Below are 24,548 nucleotides of genomic sequence, written 5' to 3'. Positions count from 1 at the left end.
GTATATCTTCAGTGCTCTGCGGTGGCTGAGTGCAGTTTGCTGTGTTTTGGCAACAAAACCGTCCACTTTTGCAAAACAGAAGTGCAACTGTATGCTTCCTCTTATCACATGGACCCAACGTGCTCATTTCACTCAGATAAAGGGGAATTAAAAACCTCAGAGTGGGGAAAGAGAAAGTTTTCCTCTGAATATATGAACTTTGTGGCTGGTCAGAGGATGTGGATTGTAGGCTACATTAAAGGGACGCGGTATTGATGGGGTTTCCTTTATTCTGGCTTCTCTCAGCAAAGAATTGGGATTCTCAAAGCGGAGGGAGGTGGAATGAGTGGAAGTAGAGGAAGGGAGGGATGTGGGACGGGGGTTCATGACTTCAGGTTGTTTGTGTGTACATCTCAGCGAGTGTGTGTGAAATGCCCTAGATTCAAGGTCTCCTCTAAGCTGTCTTCCAAATGTCCTCTCGACACACTCACACACCTTCCCTCCCCCACCTGTTCCCCATAAATTGTGTCCCTTTGCTGTACTCAAGCTAGCCTTGTTTACTCTCCTCTGTCCTCACACTTCTTTTAAACGTATAGATAAACTGCGTCTTCTCAAATTTGGTTTTATCCACCACTTCCTTCAAGTAGGGACATTGTCTTCGATGTTTGCCTTTTTCTAAAGAGACGAGCCACACATGCTTCTCCAACCAGCATTTTCTTTCCTCCGCACTGGCTTTGATCCTGCCGGCGCAACCTACCATGCTACTCCTCTGTAACCCTCCTCCCCCTCCCACTCCCGTCTCCCGCTCGAGGTGCCTCGGAGGAGCCGGGTTGTGTGTGGGTTGGGATAGTTGCAGTGAAATTATCACCGACTGCCGCACTAAATGGAGGGAGAGAAGAAGAGAGGCTGTTTCAAAGTGGTGTGGAGGGGGAAAGGGGGGGATCTGGACAGGTGGTGGAGTTAAAATGGGGTGAAATTACCGTTCAATATTTTTGGCGTGGTGCTTCCCCCAGAGGAAAGAGCCTTTTTGACAAGCATAGTAAAAGACCAGATTACCACATCTGAGTTTTTACCCCCTTTTTATGTGTGCTGTTTTCCAGCTGAAACTGCAGTGACGGACAATGTTTCATTATTCAAGGTGATTGTCAAACAGGCATACAAATCTACTGCTGAAGGATGGACTTTGTATTGAACGTGACAGAACTGTCACTGAAACGGATTTATGGCGAAATAGCCTGAAGTAATTCCTGGAATCCGTCTGGATAACATCCAGACGGATTTAACCAACAAAGCCAACTCTGGCTCATTGATACCGATGCTGGTGAAATACCACTTTGTAGCCGAGTCGCCTCCCGAGCTAAAGGTGCGGCTCGATGTTTACCTTTCAGACAGAGCCAGGTCAGCTGTAACCGCTAAACAAAGCTAACCTCCTGCTGTCTCCAGCTTCTCATTTACTGAATTTATGACCAGTGTGATGCTCGCCAAAAAAATGAAAAGCATACTTCCTAAAAATGTTCAGTATTATATTTTAACAATGCATGACTGTTCGTCTTTCCTCATCAAACACAAGCAGTGTGGTGGCATCTGCATCACAACAATACAGACATCATAATATATCTACTGAATCTCTCCGAGCCCACGTTGGGATTACTGCCAAGTGGAACTAATCCTGACGTGGGCCCACAAACAAACCTGTGTTTCAGAACCAGATTATCCTCCACGTGTACAACAAATTGTTCGGGAGATATTGATTTTGAAGTTGCTTTGATTGAGTGCATCTGTTAAATCAGATTACTAAGGTAAGATGCTGCAATCTCCTGGCTAATCCCTTATTGGCGACGCCACCGCTTTCGACGCCCTCGCCACCGCCAGCCGCCTCCGTGCATCATTATTGTCCACGGCGTGTGTTTGCACACACACATGTGTTTTCTAAATATGCCGACAGTATGACTCACAGCTGTGGCGTCACGCTCTCAAAATAGCAGGGTCTGAGGGCGGGAGGTGACGGGCGTGGGTCAGCGTCACTCGCCGTGAGTGTATCTGTAAGGAAAGGGTAGGGACTTCCTCCCCGGCCCCAAACGCACAATGGCTCCTGGGGCGGTCAGGGTTGTAGCTGGGGTTGTGACACACAGCAGGGTGTGATGCTGCTTCAGGTCCAGGGGGGGAGGTAGGGAGGTTTGGAGGAGGCCGCCTTTTTTCCATTCAGGCAGTAGCAGTTAAACACGCTGACGTAGGTAAGTTGTTACGTGGTTTCCCCCCGTGAGCGCATCCCGATGTGTCTCGTCTCTTGATTAATTGGTTATTAGATGACTGTCTTAACAATTATCTGAGGTGTGACGGTGCACGTATTCGAGATCTCTCAGTACAGGATGTTCTGCATCCTTTCCTGACCCACACAGGTGTGTCTCCTGGAGCGCCCGTTTTACCTGGAAAGTGATTTAGCCTGGTTAGCCGAGTAATAGTACAGTAGTAGTACATTCAAAATAAAGAATATCCATCGTAGGGCGGGTTCAGCTTTGAATCCACAGGAGCACAATGGAGCTGTTTCATGTTCATACGAGGAAAAAGCATTCTTCTTTTTGCTTCTTCACGTGTTTGTCATCCTTTTCTCATAGATTTACCCACTGGCCCATTTATGTTTCTCAGGAAAGGGTTGAGCATTTCTCAGGGATCAACTAGGGAGCAGTTGAACTGCATTTGACCTCAACATGGTAATTAATTGGGTGTGTAAATCAACCAGGGGATATTAAAGAGCCTGGGCTCATTTAAATATGTGATCTCACTGCAGTTTATTCATACTAACTTACATCACTAGACGTAGCTGCAGGAAAGGGTTTGTCACAGCATTGCTCACTCTCTCCCTTTCCCTCTCTACCCTGCAGTACCTGGGACATGTGGAGGTGGAGGAGTCCCGAGGCATGCACATCTGCGAGGATGCGGTGAAGCGACTGAAGACGGTAGGTTTCACTAGAAAACCCCTCCGTACTTCCGGGAACGAGGCTTCTGAATACCAGACGCCCTGCTTACTTTTTTCCTCCATTAGCTTCCTTCACAGCGACACTACCAACATCCTACTGACTCTGTCTAACGTTTCCTGTCTTTCGTGGAAGCCCTCCTTCATCTCCAAACATTCATTGTTGTTTATTCCTGCATCCTTTACTCTGTACATCGAGGTCTGAGTGTGGCCGATTGTTGCCCTTTTTGTCGGTGAGGGTCTCCACCCAGCGTGACCTTCCAGGGGTGTCGGGGGGGGTATTTTCAGAATATCTCCTCGTACACTGTCTCGGCCAGAGGAGATAAGCCGGCGCGTACTTCCTGCAGCAGGAGATTCCGCCGGAGTTGCGCAAGAAAAGAACAAATTCCAGTTTGGGGAGCATGGAAGGGAAAGGGGGGGAAAACCTTGCAGCAATTGCTTTTCCATGTTGTCTGTTGTTTGCCAAGACCCCGCCCTAGCCATAAACCCCCGAGGCTGATCCTCTGTAGTCGGGGCCAAAGCTGAGTCGTGAGTATATGAGTCCATTCAGCACGTCACGCCTGAGAATTCGGTGCCAAACAAAGGCTACGAAAAAACTCCTGCTTGAATTGTCTGCCATCAGCTTTCAGTTTCAGTTTAAATAACCCAGATATCAATTCTTCTGGCTTCATGGAATTGTGTCACGGGCCTTTTAGGGGTGTTTCATGTTTGACTCCATGAGCTGCTGAAGACCACTTGAGCTATTGAGAGCCATTTGTTAGGTGGATTATAGTGCAGAACATGCTGGAGAATAATTTAGTGTTTGTGAGTCCAGTTTAAATGGACACTTGTCATACCGGTTAAAGCAGAACAGTAAAATAAAACAGAGGTTATGTTATACAAATGAGTGTTTACCTACTTTGCTTATATTCGTACACACACAGACACCCAGAGCAGCATGCGTGTCTGCAAATTTACATTTCACAGCCTCAGACACACATACATACTTCTATAGCGCACACACACACACACACACACACAGTGGCACATACACACTTGATGAGGTCACATCGTGTGCACAGAGCCTGAGGCTGTGAGGTCTTATTGAGTTACAGTCATTATAACAGGGCGGACAAAATGGAGCCAAGTCAAAAGTAGAGGCTGGTGCTTCTGCCTTCTGTCCTCCTGCAGGGCCGCGACCATCTGACCCTCCTCAACCTCATGACATTTCCTCCTCCGTCTCCGCCGCTACTCCCCTCCTCGCTCTCTCTCACTCCCCGGAGGCCTTATTTGTTAGCCGGCACAGCCGTTTTAGAGGTAGAGCGGGATATTAACTTTTGCCACGTTCAAAATGCGAGTCAGGCTGGCATCACATCAACGTCCTCTCCTACGCTGTTTTGATGTGGGGAAAATGGCGACACTGATAATCGATCTGTTGTGATGCAACTGCCGCCGTTACATTCCTGTGACAGTGCAGATTAATTGAGTTTCCTTGTTGTGCGGCCTCCCTGACACATCAGTATTGTTGTCTCCCTACTGTACGTCTGCTGGCTTGTCGAATAGACTCAACATTGCGATGCCATCACACGGGAACAATAGCTCTCTCTCTGGCGAATCTGTACAAACACTAAATCTTAGCAATTTATTCATAATTCATAAAACAAGAGTGTTAACATTCAGCACCAGCGCTCAGAGCAGCAGCACACCGAGACGTGTCGCGCTGACCTTCATTTCCCATTAGATTTGTCGTGATTTCCAGACGAGAGCAGGGTTGTGGAGCGTGTAGCCTGCCATGCTTCTCCTCCTCTGTGGGTCCGTCTTCAACGACGCAGCTTAAAGAGATGATATGACTGACAAAATGAGGTTTGACTCGGGGGGTTTTCTCTGCTGATGATTCGCATCATGCTAGTTGATGGGGGAGTCTTAATGCTATTTGAGCTCTCTGTGTTTACAGACATCTTTACTGTACCATTCACATCCACTGACGGTCTCTGGCTGCCAGTAATCCCTGTCAAGATTGTCCAGACGAGACAAGGGCCAGCCTTCGAGCAGATATACAATTTGGAGGCCCTTATAGATGCCGGTTCATCCCCACTGACTCCTAAATAAGCTAGCTGTTGCCAGGCGACGAATACAATTCCCACCAGTGAAGAGACTGTGAGTTAATATTGCTCAGCAGTAAACTCCCATTTACAGGATTTAATATATAAATTGGTCAAGAACCAAGTCCAAACCTGGAGGCACCAAATATCTGGTAGGACTGAAAAATCAGCATCCGCAACACCAACACAGTCTGGCAGGTTTTGTTTTGTTTTGGTTTTTTTTGCTGCGAGAGAGATGAAGAACAATGAGCTGATGCTCTCTGATGAATAAGAAAACATATTCCCTGTAAAGCTCCCTGTGTGTGTGTGTGTGTGTGTGTGTGTGTGTGTGTGTGTGTGTGTGTGTGTGTGTGTGTGTGTGTGTGTGTGTGTGTGTGTGTGTGTGTGTGTGTGTGTGTGTGTGTGTGTGTGTGTGTGTGTGTGTGTGTGTGTGTGTGTGTGTGTGTGTGTGTGTGTGTGTGTGTGTGTGTGTGTGTGTGTGTGTGTGTGTGTGTGAGTGAGTGAGACAGCTACAGCGCTGAGCTGACTCGCTTTTTTTCCCAGCAGCCTTTGGAACAGTAATGAGAGTTTTCTCCCAGCTCTGACTGAATCAGAGGGGAGGATGGAGGTGGGTGGTGTTGGTGGCAGAGGAGGAGGAGGCTGCACTGCAGCACCAACCTCCAAGCAGCCTTTTCTGCGTTGTCATCGTGACATCACTTCCGGGTGCTGTTGGCTGACCGCCCAGGGCTGGAGGTGTGTTTGGCTTTGTAGCCGTGGGGATATTTTCGCTGTTACTCAGGTGCTGGAGTATTTAATCTGTGTAGAACGGGTGGAGCATCTAATCAGAACACGCTGACGACGTGCTGAAGAATTTCACCCAGTGGCCTCAGGGATGGTGCAGGGATGACGTGTTTTCGTGGGCCACGCCGGAGGTTAGCAGCATTCTGGTTCCCGGACAAAAAGCCAATGGGATTTTTGGTTATGAAAGAAAACAAGCTCCGTGGCAAACAAAGGTTTATTATTATGTACACATTTTGTTAGGCAAGATAATCCTGAACAAATAACAACATAGTGAGACATGTTATGAAAAGCTGTCTTCGATGTCTTTCCACCCCGTCTAGAGCTATTTCCTAAGAAAACATAAAACACTTATTATTAGCGCTGGGAAGTGCGTTTTATGGGCGACTTCCTCCTTCCTGCAGCTTCTCTGCAGAGTGGTATGAAGTATCATATCTGCTGTCAGTGGTTAAGTGTAACCTCCTGCACTGACGAGCAAACGCGCTGTTGCACATCCTGCTGGTGGTTAGTCTTGTTTTTGCAGACAGAAACGACTGTAAGCCACCAGCTGGATGTCCCACCTAAAAGCTATTTGGCTCTTGACTGCAAGGTTGTCTATTAAAAAGCATCCACATCGTTGTTTATTATCAGAAGTAAGTCCTGTTGGCTACAAAACTTTCCACCTCAGTGGATTGTTTTTTGTTTCGTTGGCTCTTCACCCCGATCTTTGAAAACGTTCTGCCCAGAAAACCTTTTCCCCTACTGAAGTTTCATCCCAGTTCACACATTGAATACCTGAATATTGTATGATCTTTTTGTTTGTGTTTCATTTTTTTTTCTGTCTTTTTAAGCAGGTTTTTATTGTGGTGTTGCAGAGAAATGCCTCCAAATCCCTTCCCCCCAAAACTACCCTCCCATTCTAGTGATCTCAACCCCGTAGAGACTTTTCTCCCCTAACCATAGCTTACTAATACTAGCATTGCAGGCTCTATCACCATCTGCATGTCTATGTGGTTCTCACACACCCACCCACACACACTAACAACCACTTAGCTCATTCCCAATGAATCTCCAGTGCTGGTTAACACGTTAAATCATGCATTAACATGGTGCTCCGAGTGCCGTCTCCACCATGGCTGTGTAACAGGAGCCGAGTGGCACTCCTTTTCACAGCTTATGGGGAGGAGAGGAGCTCTCAGGGAGTTGGGGGAAGAAGGGAGGATTAAGCCTGGGTCTGGTGGTTGTGGGTTCTTTTAAGTGTTGATGGCGGCCTAAACTTGACCCCCTGACTCACCGGTGAATACATCACGGACTCAGAGGTCAAACTGCCGCCTGAGGGAATCTGTTTCTGTCTGCTGAACAACCACGGGTTGACCAGGTCTCGGTTTATCACGAGCAAAATAATCCACATACTCGCACAGACACACACACACTCCTGAAGGTTTACCATCTTTATCTCCTCTGTCCAGGCAGCTTGGTGTGATGTCTAAGCTGTGGGACTGTTGTTGTTTATTCAAATCCCCAAATAATCCGGGGGGTGTCTCTTCCTGGTGTCAGGGCTTTTACAGGCTTCCAGTGTGTACTAACAGTTATAATCATTAAGACAATTACAACCACAGTATCACCCATCAAAAACATCCCTCTGTGTGGAATCATGCGGAGCTACCTGATCCATTGCCTCACTCACTCACTCATAACCCAGCTTCACCTCCAGCAACAACAACAAAACACAAAAACAACCTCAAAATGAAATCCCCCTCCTGTGGGCTCGAGGCAACTTTTAGACTTCCTAGGTAACATTTTCATGCCTTGTTCCTCCCTCGTCTCCTCCACCCCTCTCACCCACCCTCCCCTTTTACCACATCCACTTCCAGGACAGGAAATTCTTCAAAGGATTCTTTGCAAAAGTAAGTCATTGCGTTGTGTGTCTGAGTGTGTCTCCTTATTATGAGCATTGTTGTTATTATTATTTCTCCCTCCTCTTCACGTAACACTTCTCCCTTTGATCACTTCTTGAAGTCTGGGGGGAAAAACACACTCATACACAAGGGGGGGGGGAATCTGTCTGGAGAGAGACGAACACAATGATGCATGTGTGTTTGAGCAGGTGGGGTGGTTTAAAGGCTGGGGCGGGGCACTGTGTGTCTCTGTGTGTGTGTGTGTGTGTGGTTTTGTATTAACAGGCGTGCCTTCTCTCCCTTCAGCCTTCTTCCATGAACCAAGAATGGAACAATGAACAGTTTGTGTGAATGGAGGTTACCTTTTTTTGTGCACACACACAAATATTTTATTGTTGTTATTCTAACAAACCACTGTTGACCGCATCAGCGCACCAATTCTCATACCAACCCTCTCGTTTCTTTTATTAAAATTTGGGCACTCTGAGAAACAACACCTGACTTGTGTCTCCTCTTTTGTCTCTTACCTGGTGCTTTCTCTTTATTTACAGGTGTGCTTTGTGTGTGTGTGTGTGTGTTGACTGAACTCTTATGAGTTGGTACCACTAATGAATGGTACGAAGGGAGGTCGTTTTATTGGGACACGGAGAGGCTGAAAGGTTTCCTGGTTTCTGACTCGTACCTGTCCCTGTTGTGCTTTGTCTGCAGGCCGGGAAGAAGCCGGTGCGCGCCGTGTTGTGGGTGTCGGCAGATGGTCTTCGCGTCGTAGACGACAAAACAAAGGTAATAAGTCCCTTCAGTGCTCCATTACAGGCTCCGAAACACCTCGATCAAAAAGAAAGAGCTCCCAGAGGAAGTACACGTAGCTTTAGTAGCTTTAAAGATGGAGGCTGCTGAGCTCCATCAGCTCATAATGGTAGTGAAGCTGTAATACTTCTGGTCTAGTGACCTCCAAGAGGCCCTCTTTGTAAATATGTACTCATTGCACCTGCAGGAGTAGATATGGGTGAGCGGTAAAGGTTACATCGACACCTGCTGGAGGGTTCTTGTATTACAACAAACCTTTTTCGTGACAGGATAAAGAGAGAATGTACATACAATGTATCCACTTTCTCTAAGTTTCATTATTAACTGTATCTTTATTGATTTCTATCGATCAGTCACTTTTGGCCACTATAAAACTTTTCATTCACAAGATATTGGACTGTGTTTTATTTAAAAGAACCACACTCTCAGAGGTTAAGTTGGTTCACTTTGGTGTAAATGTACTTGTTAATTTTAAACTTTATTTTTCAAATCTGCTTTGAAGAACCAAAGTAACTTTTTTGTTCTTGGGAGTTCAAGTTACGCCAAATTAACAGACAATGTTTAGGAGATTTAGTTCTGAAACACAGTGATGTACAGTCTTGAGATTTTTTTTTTTTTTTAGCCAGTCCTCCAGTTTGTGAGAAAACGCTGAGTGAGACATTATTTGAGTGTCAGTGATGTGGTTCGGTCAGAGAGCAGGGACGGATGCAGACTAGTGCTTCTGGAGCTGGTGGCGGTTCACTCTTATTCAAGCACTCTCAGAGTCGGACCTTCACGTTGAAGTGCTGTTCACTACGCAGTCATTCAGCCCACGCTTTACATTGCCTCGATTGAGTGTCACTTAACTTTTTAGTCTCATAATAATGAAGTAAAAATGTGTTTTGCAGGACCTGATTCTGGACCAGACAATAGAGAAGGTGTCGTTCTGCGCTCCGGACCGTAACTTTGAGAGGGCGTTCTCTTACATCTGCAGAGACGGCACCACGCGGCGCTGGATCTGCCATTGTTTTATGGCCATTAAAGACTCGGTAAGAAGTCACTTCATACTATTTTCTTAAGCCTGCGAGACCCGTGGGATCGCCGGCTGTCGCGGACTCGGTTGTAAAGCTAGAGTAAAGATACTGGTATCATATGAAACTAGAGGATTGGATCCCTTTACCTCTCTTCTCTATGTGAATGACAATGGTTTCTATGGCGACACTTGAGCCTTCCCTTTACATTCATACCCACTTTATGCTAATCTCATGCCGTTTGGGACAACAACATATTGCAGGCAAAGCAATTTTTTTCCATTTAGCTATTCTAAAATGGCTTTTTTTTTTTATATTTCTGCATACTGGCATCCTTAAGCAGTCTTAAACTGCATAAATTGTGTCTGACTGGAGAGACTTGTGGATCCGATGAGTCCATTTGTATTCATGTGATGATGTTAGTCTCCATAGCAGCAATTTCACATAATGAGACCATTAAAAAAAAACTCGGAGTCACTGTTTATAATGACCTGTTGTGACCTCTAGGATAATTATAGCTAATGGAGCTCAACGGCAACAAACTAGAGGCCGAGAGCATTCAGAGGACGTATGGCTTAACTAGATATATCAACAAAGGGCGGTTTCTGCTGATTCCAGAACAGATCATAATCCATTTCTGATTTCTGATTTAAGACTTGGCACACAATGCTGAGCTGCATCTAAAATTAATCTTCAGGCTCCCAGCTTTCAGATGATGTACAACACTTCTTCTTCTGCTGAACTGCTCTTTCCCTCCCAAGATCTCCTCGGCCTCCCTAAAAAAAGACAAATGCACAAATTTTGGAGATTTTAATAAGAACTGTTCCTATTAATATCTGTTTATAGATAGTATTGCTTGTCTGCTGATGATGATCTTGTGCATTCTTCACTGTTCTGTGTTATTTAAATGATGTAGTTTACATTGGTGTAAACTATATTAGTATAACAATAGGAAAAAAACGTTTATTTCTGTCCTCATTTCATGGTTAATTTGCTGCATCGTGTCTTGCAGGGAGAGCGTCTCAGTCATGCTGTGGGTTGTGCCTTCGCCGCCTGTCTGGAGCGAAAACAGAAACGGGAGAAGGAATGTGGGGTCACGGCAACCTTTGACGCCAACAGAACCACTTTCACCCGAGAGGGCTCTTTTCGTGTTACCACGGCAACAGAGGCGGCAGAGCGGGAGGAGGTCATGAGGCAGCTACAAGATGCTAAAAAAGGTATCCGTGTCTGTTATTCCCTGACCTGGGAAATGGGTCAGCCAGTTTAAACCCATTTGTTTTAAATGTGTACCCCTACTTCCAGCTATTGTTATTGTTTCATTGTTCATTGCTTGACCGTCGCCCCTTCTCCAACAGCGGAGACAGATGTGAAGGTTGCTGGGAACTCGGCCACCAGTGTGACAAACTCTTCAGCACACCCGGCGGGAGGCTCACCATCCCCCTCGTCCTCCCCGCCTCTCTCCATGGCCTCTCTGGGACCCCAGGTGATACCGCGCAGGCACGCGCCGGCCGAGGCCCTCGCCAGGCAGGGTTCCTTCAGAGGCTTCCCGGTCCTCAGTCAGAAGACCTCTCCCTTCAAACGACAGATGTCACTGCGCATGAACGAGCTGCCCTCGACCATGCAGCGCAAGTCTGACTTCCCCATCAAGAACACAGGTGAACTTTCCGTGTCCTCGGATTCTTTTGTTTGTTTCACACGACCTGCTAGTTACCTTCAGGCGCAGCAAAATATCCACTATAGAGATGAAAAGAGAGTCAGAAACAAAGAAGGTTGTCTTTGCAGCATTGCACAGTAGAAACAAGAAATGTAGGATTGTGATTGTGTTTTGATCTTTTCTTACATTATTTTCTCTGGTGTTTCCCCTCCAGTCCCCGAGGTAGAAGGAGAAAACGACAGCATCAGCTCGCTGTGCACTCAGATCACCTCGGCGTTCAGTGGACCCCCAGAGGACCCCTTCTCCTCGGTTCCAATGCCCAAACCAACTTCATCCCCACAGTCTCCGGTAGCACCAGGTAACGTCAGCTGAACCTCTTCAGAAACCCTTAACATCTAACACGTGTAACCGTGGCGATGAACTGCTGCTCTGCTGTTATTAACTGTCTTGTCTGATTTGCATTTATTTGCAAACTGATCCATAAAATTATAACAACGGGTTTCAGCTTCTTTTAGCTGTAAATAATAAAAGTTTAGAATGACTTGCTCTTGCGAGGGCAAAACTGCCACCATCAGTTAGCGAATGAGGATCTGCACACTAAAGCATTGGTTGTTGGCCGCCGATAACCACCGAAAGTTCTCTGTGGCCAACTTTTCTGGCCGACAGCCCACATTTTGTCATTCAGTAAGAAATGACTTGACTTCCAGTCGAGATTTAGTCGCTTGCAGTTTAAATTTGCAGTTAGAGAACGTGTGCCTGCTCACATTTATCTCATAACTACATTTATAACATTCATTTAACACTTGTGTGCTAATTAACTGCACGGTAACATTGTGCATGTCTAACAAAAGATCGGCACACAAGCTTGCTCGTACTAGCTTCTGTCTCTTATCTGGTGTAGTGAACGGCACAGCTCCTGCCTTCTCTGCTGCCGTTGCCGCTGCTGCTGCTGCTGCTGCTGCTGCTGCTGCTGCTGCTGCTGCTGCTGCTAACCCCCAAGTTCTGCCCCCCGCTCTGCCTGCTCGAGACACTAACCCCTGGGCTAAGACTCCAGCAGCAGCCCCGGCCTCAGCACTGCCAGGTAAGCAGCACTTCAGAGAGGCCAAGTTGACACAACTGGGTGTCAACACGTTGTTAATAAGACTTTTTTCAAAGCAATCGTTTGACATCTCTTCAAAAACGATCACACACGATTCACATAAATAAACCTCTGCCCAAATACAAAAACGGACCAATCCACGAGAAATAGTCCAACCCTCTGCAAAATGTTGAATCAGCCTTTTTACACATCAGTTTTTGTATGAATTAAGCAAATGAGATGTATGACATATTGAGAGACAGTCAAACCAGCTGTTTCTAATCTTTGTTAAGCTCAGCTAACCAGCTGCTAGCTGTAGCCGTATGATAAACTGACGAAACCATTCCTTTGAACCAGCACTAGCTATGAAATGAGACGATACATCTTTGCTGTGATTTGCATCCTTAAACGTCATCGATGTTTCCTTCCGCCTCACTGATGTTACCGTTTCTGTTTGATGTGTATTCACTCACTTTGTCGCGCCTTTCTCTTTTACTTTCTGCCAACAGGAAGCAACTGGTCATCCCCTACTCCGGTGATTGTGGTCCCTCCTACGTCCTCCCCATCCATGTCCTCCCACAGACGCACACCATCAGAAGCAGACCGGTGGTTAGAGGAAGTCACCAAGTCTGTCCGAGGCCCGCCCAATAATCCAGTAATGGCATCAGCCACGCTTCCCACGCAGTTCACTGCCCCTGTGGCGATGCCTGCGGCGCCTGTTCCCTCTGTTACCCCGGTGGCCTTCATGTCCCCCCTGCCCTCCGCCGTGCCCATGCTGCCCCCTCGCCAGCCTGCCTTCCACCCTCAGGCTCCAGCCTCCTATCCGATGCCCAACGGGCTGCCGTTCCCTCAGCCCAGCGTGCCTGTGGTGGGCATCACTCCTTCACAGATGGTGGCTAATGTTTTCGGCTCGGCCACACAACCCCAGCCCTTCCCCGTCCCGGCCTCCACGACTCCCCAGCACGATCCCCAGGCTGTCTGCAACATCAGCCCGTTCATCAAACCCCCACAGTCCATCGCGGTGAACCCTGCTCCCCTCCAGCCATCCAATGGCAGTGTGACCTTTAACGGGGCAGACAGCTGGGCCGCTCCATCCCAACTCGCCCCATCCTCCCCAGCCACCCAGCCGCCCCCGCAGCCGCAGGAAGATGCCTTTGAGGCCCAGTGGGCAGCCCTGGAGGGCCGCTCGCGCCAGCGCACCACGCCCTCCCCGACAAATCCCTTCTCCACTGAGCTGCACAAGACCTTTGAAATCCAGCTCTGAAGACTGTTTGAGATTAGAAAGTACTGGACAATAAGGAGGCGATTTTAGTTGGGGGAGCAGATGGACGATTGCCTAAAGAAGAGAGGGGAATGTTTCTCCTGCCTCTCTTCATCTCGGTTTGAGTGGACAAGCCCAGCAGGGCCGGAGAGGACAGGGAGACAGTGAAGAGCAACGGGTGAATCTGCACAGTGAGAAAGGAAAAAAAAAACGGGTTGCTGTCAACAAGGGTGCAGCTCCCCAGGCATTTCATTAACATTGTCTGTATTGTTTTGTTTGTGCTGTGCAGCGCAAGGTCCTCATTACCCTGTGGAATATCTGTACGGAGCCACACCCAAACACCCCCCCTCCTCCGTCAGCCCACTACCACCCACCCACGTGTGGCAGCTCCCACCCCCACCCACATTCGCTCGGTCCAGCTCCCAGCGCTCCCTCTTGACAGGACGTGACCTCACCTGGCAGAGGAACTGCAGCACTGAGAGTACTCGGCTCCCAGATGAGAAGTTCTCATTATTAACTTCCCAGTCAGGAGAGTAAAGTGAGACAATGCCAAAATCTTTATTTTTATGCATTAAGTATATTTTAAATAGCTTTGGAATCTAACAGAAGAGTTGTAAGTAATCGTGCCAAAGGCACAGGCTAGCTAGAATGAGACAAGTTTATGTTCGTGTATACAAGAAATGACCGTATATATTATACATAAATATATATATATATATATATCTATAAAGAATCTATACTGTACACACAGCTCACAGCAGTGATCATTTTTAATGTGATGTAAAGAGATTTTGTGAAGGGACAGCTGCTTTACTTTTGTGTTTTTTGTTTTGTTTTTGTTTTTTTTTTAAGAAAAATCTCTTTATTGCCGTCGGTTGCGATTGGATGTGAAGCATCTCACTGTAAATGGGGTATCGTTGCAGAAACAATCAATGTGGACCTAGCAATGGTGGCAGTGCCCAACTGGTTGCCTCTTACCTGTGCTCAGTTTTTAATAGTTTAGTACACATAAGTACTTAACATTTTACTTCTTCTGTCTTCATTGTCATTCTTTTTTTGTGTGGTAATTATCTTGCTTTTTTGTTTTTTGTTTTATTTAACACAGTAGGATGTGTCATCTCCTGTTTCTCCACCTCCTTATTTTTTTTTTTTTTTTAAGTAGTTGATTTCAATTTTTTTAAATTTTGCACAAGCACTAAAGCGGATGATTTGACCTCACAGGTGACCTTGATCAGCAGGGGTTAGTCAGTTGTGGTGCTGCAGCAGCCGAGAAGCCGCTGACCTGCCCTGACCTCTGTTGGCCTGCTGTGGTTCTGACGGTCAGCAGAAAACTACAGGGAGATTTAAAAAAAAAAAAAAACGGTTTCATCTCCTGCTGTCTGATTTCTCTCTGTCATGTTTTTATTTTTTTTAAATCAAACCTGTGAATACGATCTATTATCTGATCTATTTTTCCATTTTGTAATTATTTCATTACTTTATTCCACTTCTTTGGAGAAATATTGAAGCTAAAAGATTGAATAAATTGATGGTGGTAAAGGAAAAAAGTGGTCTGTGTTCTTGAATGAATACCGTCATGTTTTGAATGTTCATAAGCTACTAGTGAAAACCATTTACATTGATAATAAAACTTGTACAATTACATATAGAGTATATGTTTGGGTACAAACTATTAGTCAGTTAATTGGTCGACAAAAACTGTTCTTATATTGTTTTTAAATGACAAACTTCCACTGGTTCCAGCTTCTCAGATGTGAGAATGTGCTGCTTTTAAAAATGATTGTAAATTTCATATATTTAGGTTTTGAACTGTTTGTCAGATCCATTGTTTATTGCATTTAATCGACTGAAAATTAACTGATAAAATAATTTTTTTAAAAAGAAGGGTTATTGCGGGCTGCCTGGTGGTGTAGTGAGTAGCACTCTCGCCTCACAGAAAGAGGGTCCCGGGTTCGAGTCCCGGGTCGGGCCTGGGTTCCTTCTGTGTGGAGAGTTTGCATGTTGTCCCTGTGTAAGCGTGGGTCCCCCCGTGACCCTGAATACAGGATAAGCGGTAGACGATGGATGGATGTTATTGCAGTACAAGCACATTCATATAATGCTTAATGTATGAATTTCAAGAGAAATTGAATAAATAGCAGGATCCAGGGGATGTTATAGACAGTTATTTTCACTTAAACAAAGACAACCCATCTACTGGGATGCATTTATATAATATATTTTTGAGATAAATTCGATTTAAAAAAAAAAATGTATGCATGTTCTGTTGTCCCGTTGTTATTCCGCCTCTCCGGCAGATGGCGCTGGCTGGAGACGCGTCCCGGTGAAGCACCGTCGTTATAAATGCAGCCCGGAAGACACTTTCACTTCAGTGAAACGAAGCAGGAGTGCATGTGATTGAAGTTGGCGTCGCGTTGGTTAAAAACATAAAGGTAAGACTTAGTTTTTCATATATTAGAACACAGAAGGTTTCGCTGCTATGCGGTAAAATAGAGATTTCTGCGCGAAGACGCAGCGCTGAACAAGCCGCAGAGTTGTACAAGCTAGCTGCTATAACCGACTAGCTTAGTTGCTAAACTAGGCTAACGTTTGTTTTAACTTAGACGAGAAAACAAAATAACTATCGCAAACTCGTGTTAGCCCGTCTCTCCTTTCAAAAACTAACTTTAATTTGGGATTAAAATGAGAACTGGTTTAGTATTTATGACGCTGCTAACGACCAATGCTAGCAGAGTTTGTGCCGGTATGCTAGCGGCGAAACGGTTCACTTCAACGGTTGAATGACAGCACGAACGAGAGCTTGTTGTTTTATACAAACCTCACAACGTAAGCGTTCAGGTTAATTACCACCGATGTCAATGTGTTGCCTATACGTCGCCGTATGGTTGCGAAGCACCAATTAGCACGCTAGCTAACGAAGTAGCTAACGTGACACAGCTTGTGACCTGTGACCGGTGTTGAGGAAATTCTGTGACCCCGTTGATGAAATGAGTGTGACACCAATACAGGCATGACTCCAGAGTAGCTGTAATATAATAATATAATCACCTGGCAGAAAAAGTGTGAAATCAATTCTAGTCTTATTGTTTATAACTCAAAGTATGTCCTGAATTAAATCTTGAAAAGTTAAAACGATGTCTGTGACCTGAAAAACATGGCTTTATAAATAAATAAAAGTTTGCTGAGTTTGTTCTTAATTAATTGATTGGTTTGAGTGAAAATAGTCCTCATTTTTGACATGACAAAGAATGATTGGTTGGAATGGGTATTTAAAAACACACCTTGATGCTAATTTATTTGTAGTGTAAATATTATCCACAATTTTGCAATGTGTTCAAATCTGTAAGTTACAGGCAAATGGAAAAGCTATCAGTGTATCAATAATTGCACTGTTTGGTAAAATTAACTATTCAATTAAAGTATGATAAAAATGTTTGGCATTTCAATTGTAAACACTGGTATATTGATTTTGTGTCACCCCTTTTTTATGCATATATTACTGCATATATTCATAAATTTTTGCAACTTGTTACCATTGAAAAATCATAGTTTTAATTGTCATTTAGTTTTTGATTTAATTATTTTATTTTAAATTTGTTTTTATTTAGATATTTGTTAAGTTTGCATTGTCACAAGGCATTTTAGAATTTGATTATACTTTTATACTGTTTTATATTAATGTGTTTATTTAACGGAGGTCCTGTGGTGTCTCCTTTTTTGTTCCAGAGCGATGGAGAGGCTGTCCAGGTCACAGCAACAGAGCCAGGTTTACACGGGACCCCACTGACACATGAAAGGTAAGACATTACTCACCTGTTAATTAACAATCGTAACGTTTCAACATGCAGTTCTGACATATGAACGCTGTTTGTTGGGGTGTTTTTTGCCTCTAGGTTTGCACTTTTCACCCAGCTGAGGATCAATTCAAGTCAACATGTCTCATCGAGGGCCTTTAACCGTGGTCATTACGACAGTACTCGGGGCAACCTTAGGAGGGCTGCTCATATGGAGAGTTTACCGAACAAAAAGGAAGAGGCTGCCTTCCGTCCAGAAGGTTGCCGATCCCGTGGAGACGCCGCGTCCCGTTGAGAAGGACGTTTCATCTTCAGATTATCAATACACCCGACCACCGCAGCTTCTGGAGAAGGAGTTCAAGGCCGTGGAGTGTCAGACCACACCGCTGCCCTCGACTGTGCAGATACCGTCTTCTGATGAGCTTCTGGCTGTGAAACCAGTGATGGTGAGCTCTGAAGAAGAATGGCAGCAGCTGTGGCCGCTGATGCAGAAGGAGCTGTCCGTCTTCCCTGTGCTGGGGCTCGACTGTGAATGGGTAAAGACCAAAGCCGTAAGAAATACCTTTTGCATGGTTTTATAGATATAAAGAGGAAAAATCCACCTGGAGCGAGTCGGCTTTATTCCTAGACTTTTTTTTTTTTTTTGACATTTTAATAGACTAAAACCATGAAATTGACTTGGTTGTCAAATTGGCTCCAGGAAATTGTCTTTTTTCCACAATTAATTCATTGGTTTTAGATGTCAGTCTGTCCCTCCTTTAACTAGGTTTAATAGTCACGCAGGAAAAAGAAATTAAGCTCTTGTGCATGTGGTACCCTTGTTCAAAAATACATCACAATGCATTGACGAGCCAACAAGCAGATCTCTGCTAGTGTGAGACTATCAGAAGGGTGGATTCTTCCTTTCAAGGTTTCATAGCGCTCACGGTTTAGTCTGACCCGGCTGCTGCTTCCTGTTGCAGGTGTCTGTGAAGGGTCGGACCTCTGCCGTCTCCCTGCTACAGATGGCCACGTATTCAGGTCTGTGTATCCTGGTGAGGCTGCTGGCGTTTCGCAGCGGCCTGCAGCCGTTCCCGCTCAGCTTAATGGAAGTCCTCCGAGACCCCCACGTTTTGAAAGTTGGCGTCGGGTGTTATGAAGATGGCAAGCGTCTGACGCGTGACTACGGTCTGTCGATGACGTGTACCGTTGACCTGCGCTACCTGGCTTTAAGACAAAGGTACTGTTTGGTTGTTGCCGTTTCCTGCGTTCCTAGAAAGCAGAACTTTCCTCGTGTTTGTTTGTCACGTTATTATATGCCAGTAAAATGCAAATGCTGCCTCCCTTAATTCTGTCTCCACTTTCAGACAAGCTGCGGTGAATAATGGCCTGAGTCTGAAGTCTCTGGCAGAAGATCTGTTGAGTGTATCTCTAGATAAATCCCTGGAGCTGCGCTGCAGCGACTGGGAGGCAGATCAGCTGACGCTGCAACAGGTGGTTCATTATATCACTGCGCTCTTCACATTTTTCATACTTGTCGTTCAGTCTGCTTCAGTGAATAAATCAGCTTTAAGATGGTGAGCAACGCCGTGAAGTGGGAGGAGCTCTTTAGGGTGACTGACAGGTTCAGTACTTCGGCTGCTTGGACGGGAATTTAACTGTCAGTGAGAAATAATCTATAAGACTCCCGGTGTGCAGTTTGGCAATTAACATCCGATCACAGAACTTTTAAAAGTCCATGTGGTGCTAAAGACAATCTGCATCTTAAATTAATACTCTTTCTGATTCTGGGTCAATTCTGGACACAGTTGAGAACAAAACATGTCGTTATAATTTGCCAAATGTCGTTTCCACTCTCGAGTTATGCTTCTTCTCCATAGCAACAGTGGCAAAGGCTCTTAAGGATATTCTAGTATTTACAGCTAGCGGCCAAAAAAAACAGGAAGAACCTGTAGAAATGATTCTGCATTTCATAAACTTTTGGATTGTCACATCATCTGTTTGCCCACGTTTTCTTATTTTTTTCAAAATGTTTGTCGTCTCTTCCCTCCTAGATGACCTACGCTGCCAGAGATGCCCAAATCTCCATCGCTCTCTTCCTCCATCTCCTCGGCCTCCAATCGGAAGCCGGTCCCGTCTCTTCCAGCGGGAGCTCTTACTCCGAGTTGGCCGCCCGCTGCCAGGGTCTGGTGGACGTGCCCTTCAGGAGCCGAGGGGACCAGGAAGACCGGGTCGCTGACGGAGAGAGGAGGCGGAGGACGCGGAAAACGCCCAGTTATGAAAGCCCGGAGTCTGGAGATCAGCAAGTCCCAGACCCCCGAAAGAACAAGAGGAAACCGCTGGGCGTCGGCTATTGTGCCAGGTGAGGATGACACTTTGCTGCAGCAGCTCCTGTCTTTTCTCAGCTGCGTGACGTTGTTTCAATGAAAGTATTTAAGGTTTGTTAAGGAGATTATAGACCCGCGAACGTCTCCTTTCTGTTCCAGGAAGTCTCCTCTCTATGATAACTGCTTCCTCCATGCTCCCGATGGCCAGCCTCTGTGTACCTGTGACAAGAAGAAAGCCAAATGGTACCTAGATAAAGGAATAGGAGGTACACTGGAGAACACCGACGTGTAAACATCAAACCACAATGTCAGAAAATCTTTATCATCTGGGGATGTTTTCTGCTGTTGGATCTCCTGAAGGTATAATTTGCATCGTCTGTTTTTTCGTCCCCAGTGCTCCAGAGTGAAGAGCCGTTTGTAGTGAGGCTGCTGTTTGAGCCGTCGGGACGTCCCGACTCCCACCAGGACTATTATCTCACTGCCAAGGAGAATCTGTGTGTCGTCTGCGGCAAAGCGGATTCCTACATCAGGTGTGACAAGTTTACCGTTTAATTCATGATTTCTGAAGTTGAAGGTGTTCTTTTCTCTTCTATATTTGAATAGAATAACATAAAGTAAATGTTTAATTTACTAGAGCTTTTTCTTTTTTCCTAAATTATTTCTAGACTACATTAGAGGGTATATTTTAAAAAGTGTATAGATGACAGTTGCCAACAAGATTATGAAATATTTTTAAAAATGTTCTGAAGTTACGATAAATTTCATCCCGCAGGAAAAACATTGTGCCGCATGAGTACAGGCGTCATTTTCCCAATGAGATGAAGGACCACAACTCCCACGACATCCTGCTGCTCTGCACCAGCTGCCACGCCGCCTCCAACGTGCACGACGGCTTCCTGAAGCAGCGTTTGGCCGACGAGTTCGCGGCGCCGCAGGGCTGCGAGGACGGCGTTCGCCTGCTGGAGGACTCGGACCGACGGCGGGTGCGATCGGCGGGTCGGGCTCTGCTCACCGCCGGGGAAGGATTGCCGGAGCAGCGGCGAGAAGAGCTGCAGGCTTTGATCAGGAGTTTCCTCGACACGGACGAGGAGCAGCAGCTGACGGACGAGGTGCTGCAGCAGGCCGCCAGCTTGGAGACGAGGTGAGCTCGGATGTTTCACATCTCATGCTTACTTGGTCCCATCAAACCTTTCCTCCCCTCAACCAAACAAACTAAACACTCTGGGAATCTAATTTTGAGTCCAAAACAAAGATGTGGAATGAGAATTTTGAAAAGTAAAGCCCTGAAGAGCATATTATGAAGGATGATTTATTAACGTTGGCTTGATCAACATTGTTTTGCTCTGGAGGTCATGAAGGCTCCTGAAAGCCAAGTTAATTAATATTTATACCATCAGCACCCATGTGTGTAAAAACTGGCTCGACTTCAGACGAACTCTGAATTCAAAATAAGGACAAACGTGTCGGTAAAAGTTCTTTTGATCTTGAACTTGAATGGGTCTGATGGTGCCGTAACTACCACAAACACTTGAACATAATGACATTTATAGAGCACACTCTCAAATCTCAAGGTGCATCACATACGGGGAAAATAATAACCAAGAATACCTTAAATGTGGTTCTTATAGAGCAAATTCTCTTTACTGTTTACTGAATATCGATGATGTGATATCGGCTCAGCCAGTTGATCCGTCCAGCTTTACTTCATCATCTATGGTGGTCCTCGTGGTCTCGGGTCTCTCTGACAGCTCCTCTCTCCTCCCTGAAGGATCTTCAACGAGGCGTACGTGCCTCACGGTCTGAAGGTGGTGCGGTCCAGCTCCGAGCAGGGCCTGCGGGGCCTGATGGACCTGGAGCGCCGATGGAGGCAGCACTTCCTCAGCGCCATGCAGCCTCGACACCTCCCGTCCCTCTGGTCGGTCGATCACAACCACGGCAAGTTCCTCCGCAAGTACGGAGAGGACCTGCACATCAAACTCAACTGACCAGGTCGGGAAGACGTTTTTTCTCATCTGCCTGGGTAACGGATTTTGAAACTCCGTCAATTCTACACGCCAAAATCCTTTTCTTTTTTTTTTTTTTGGTGAGCGGATGAATGAACTACTCTACCAGCTGAGACTGAAACGTTAACGCTGGTTGGAGTTCCCGGTGAATCCACTCGATCTAAGTTTCACTTTATGCTGCTAGGTTGCCAGCCGGATCCTGAATGAACTAAATGAAGAGAGACTCCGCTAGTGCAACGAAAACTCGGCAATGAATCTGAAAAACACTATAAAATAAATAATGTGGTTGCATACAGACACTTTTTTATCATGAAAAATGTAAAATTATTTATGGAAAATGATTATTTTTAGAAGAAGCTGCAGCCTGCTCTTAACCCCCCCACTCTAAATGTAAGTCCCGCCCTCTGCTCCCCCCTGCAGGTTTGCAGCTATCAGTATAGGAATAAATGACTTGCTTTGCAGAGAGAGGGTCATTTTTAATATGACCTTAATTATTCGTTGCTCCACCCTGCTTTTTTCTTTTCAGTCTATTGTCTGTTTTAAGCCAATAGATGAAAGTCTCCCGGAAGCATCTTGAAATCAAACGTCGTCTTTGCCCTGTTTCCTATTTAAAAAGATGAAGTTTTGGTCTCAAGGGGCCTTTTTGGGGCTGAACGTGTTACAGCTCAGCTTGCAGGCGGGGAGGAGACGAATGTTACCCGCACTGGAGTTGGCCGGATAAGTCGATCATTTAAACTGAAGTTCATGTCCTGCTGCTGGTCCTCCTGATGGGTCGGGACGTCTTCCTGGCTCGTGTTTTAATGAGCCTCTTATTCCCCGAAACCCGACGGGAGAGCATCAGGACGTGACCTCGCCTCACTTTCCAAACGCTCTCGCCACGACGTCGCTTTTCCCAGAATCCAAAACACACAGTGAAGAAAAAGGTGCCAACTCTAATGCGATTTAGATAAAAATGACCTTAAAACTCAACCTGCTCCCGTTTGCAAGCAAATATATCCTTTTTTTTTGAGTGTGATAAATGTATTTACAATACAGCTGCTTCTGTCTTTTCATGGATGTGAGCCCTGATGCTGTTTTTTGTTTTTTCCTAAATTGTGAATGATACAAAAAATAAAATAAAAGTAATGTTTGTATTAATCCGACTTGTTTCATTGGTGACATTAGGGTTGTTTTTTTAAAAAGACACGACCACATTCACTCTTTGTTTTTTATTTCTTACAAAATCACAGTTTAATAAATAGTCTGTAAAAATGAGTACAAAAGCTGTTTTCTTAACATTTCATATATGAATCACTCGTGACTTTCAGTTCGTTTGTTTTTTTTTGTCAGGAATGACTTTTTTTCATTTTCTTTCTCCTTTTTTTTACAATCTAGTTTTGCTGAATTAAGGCCTCTTGATTTTGGCATCAGAACAATCTGTCAGTCAAATGTTTTGTATCTGAAGTTGAATTAGTGTAGAGTTATGAGCTCCCCTGGTTTCACAGTTCAGTCAGAAAAAATAGATAAAATAAATAATAAAAACACACATTTACAAATAAATACCAAACATGGCTCAACATGCAGAAGTAATCCCTTTGTCCTGACAAAAAAAAGCACATTTCTAATGTCCGTTTGACACGACAACGATGGCACATGAGGCTGCTTCACTGAAGGGATCCACCAACTTAGTCCTCCTCCGTCTTTAAAGTGTTGAAGAGGAGAAATATGGGCAAATGTTGGGGAAACTCTCTAAAAAATAAACATTCCCCGTTTTTTTCTTTTTAAGAAGTTTGGCGGTGACGAGGAGTGCATTCCTGTGAAAAGACACTCTGACATCTTTACTGCATTACAGTGAAACCTCCGCGGCCGGAAACACCTGAAGATTTAAAATTCTCAAATTGTTTTATTTTAAGGACAAATTTGGTTACAGGAATGGAAATCTTTCCAAAATGGTTCTGACAAACATCGATACCGCTCTTGTCTGTCCAATCAGTGTGGTGCCAACATTGCCGCCAGTAGCTAGCTGGTTAGCTTAGCATAAAGACAGGAGATCGCTAGCCTCCGTTTTTATTTAAAGGTAAGAAAATCCACCAATGTTAAAAATATTGATTATAGCAGTTTTGACGGTACAAGTTGTAGCATTTGGGGGCATATTGGCAAAATTATCTTTATGCTAAGCTAACTAGCCGCTAGCTTTGTATTTAGCATGCAGACACGAGCGGTATCGATGTGTATTTCCCAAAAAATATCAAAAGTCCTTTCTTTTTTTTTGTATAAATCTTCTTGTGTGTCCATCCGAACTACTTGCAGAGGATTTCAACACTAAATTACTGCATATTATATCCTTTTGTTCGTTCCAACAAAAGACAATTTCACATAGAAAAATGACAATTCAAAGAAATGAGAAGGCCTGTCTGATTTAGCCCCAAATCTCTGGAAGTTTCTTCTTTTTTTTCTATTTTCTCTTTTTTCCCGAAACGATGGGTCACTTTCACATTTCAGAACACCAGATGTTACATCATTTTTAAAACATCACATTAATTCTTTTCTTTGCAGATTCCATTTCCTTAAAGGTACACTGAATTAGCAATAAGGCATTTTCTAAACACGTCCAATCCGCAGGTCAAACCTTGACCGCTAACGATATCTCCAAAAGCTAAATTTTGAAGTTTTTCAATTTATAATACAAAAAAAAATGAAGACATTTTGCAGCTTTGACATTTGACCTTCAAGGTTTAAGAAAAAAACAACCTACAAAGAATAATTTTGCACAAGTTTCATGAGGGAGAGTTGTACAACCGATACAGATGACCTCAGCTCCTTCGCATATTTTCATATGAACAGAAATCACATCTTCACACGGACCAATCAGATTGTCACATTAACATAAAAAAAAATCATATTGCTCCACAATGGCTGCGTGAAAGTAAATCTTCGGCTTAGTCAAGCGAGCTTCAAACCAATAAAT

At 44.9% G+C, this 24,548-nt stretch overlaps 2 protein-coding genes across 5 annotated transcripts in view; both read left to right on the top strand.

Moving 5' to 3' along the window:
- Positions 1-15,045, top strand: part of numb (NUMB endocytic adaptor protein) — a 35,075-nt gene extending 20,030 nt beyond the window's left edge. Inside the window, exons 3-11 of one of the 3 annotated variants that reach the window (XM_084014212.1) lie at positions 2,862-2,936; positions 7,665-7,697; positions 8,397-8,471; positions 9,383-9,523; positions 10,518-10,722; positions 10,861-11,160; positions 11,374-11,517; positions 12,061-12,240; positions 12,747-15,045. In XM_084014212.1, the coding sequence (XP_083870338.1) occupies positions 2,862-2,936; positions 7,665-7,697; positions 8,397-8,471; positions 9,383-9,523; positions 10,518-10,722; positions 10,861-11,160; positions 11,374-11,517; positions 12,061-12,240; positions 12,747-13,501 (1,908 nt within the window). In that variant the 3' untranslated portion in view covers positions 13,502-15,045. The remainder of the gene's footprint in view (positions 1-2,861; positions 2,937-7,664; positions 7,698-8,396; positions 8,472-9,382; positions 9,524-10,517; positions 10,723-10,860; positions 11,161-11,373; positions 11,518-12,060; positions 12,241-12,746) is intronic. The other 2 variants (XM_084014210.1, XM_084014211.1) reach the window with 2 other exon arrangements.
- A 767-nt stretch (positions 15,046-15,812) lies between these two features.
- exd2 (exonuclease 3'-5' domain containing 2) lies at positions 15,813-22,738 on the top strand. Of its 2 annotated transcripts, none has more exons than XM_084012951.1 (10): positions 15,813-15,930; positions 17,225-17,295; positions 17,392-17,828; positions 18,255-18,511; positions 18,639-18,765; positions 19,326-19,633; positions 19,758-19,864; positions 19,993-20,128; positions 20,371-20,739; positions 21,367-22,738. In XM_084012951.1, exons 3-10 carry the CDS (start codon positions 17,433-17,435, stop codon positions 21,581-21,583), a joined length of 1,917 nt encoding a protein of 638 aa, XP_083869077.1. In that variant the 5' UTR covers positions 15,813-15,930; positions 17,225-17,295; positions 17,392-17,432; the 3' UTR covers positions 21,584-22,738. The 2 variants fall into 2 exon arrangements, with proteins under 2 accessions (XP_083869077.1, XP_083869076.1); XM_084012950.1 differs by having other exon boundaries at positions 17,392-17,843.
- Positions 22,739-24,548: the final 1,810 nt, after the last annotated feature.

The sequence above is a fragment of the Eutrigla gurnardus genome, assembly GCF_963514095.1.
Source record: "Eutrigla gurnardus genome assembly, chromosome: 7".
Classification (NCBI taxonomy): Eukaryota; Metazoa; Chordata; class Actinopteri; order Perciformes; family Triglidae; genus Eutrigla; species Eutrigla gurnardus.
The sequence above is the reverse complement of the archived record's forward strand: the minus strand, read 5'-3'. Positions and strand labels throughout refer to the sequence as shown.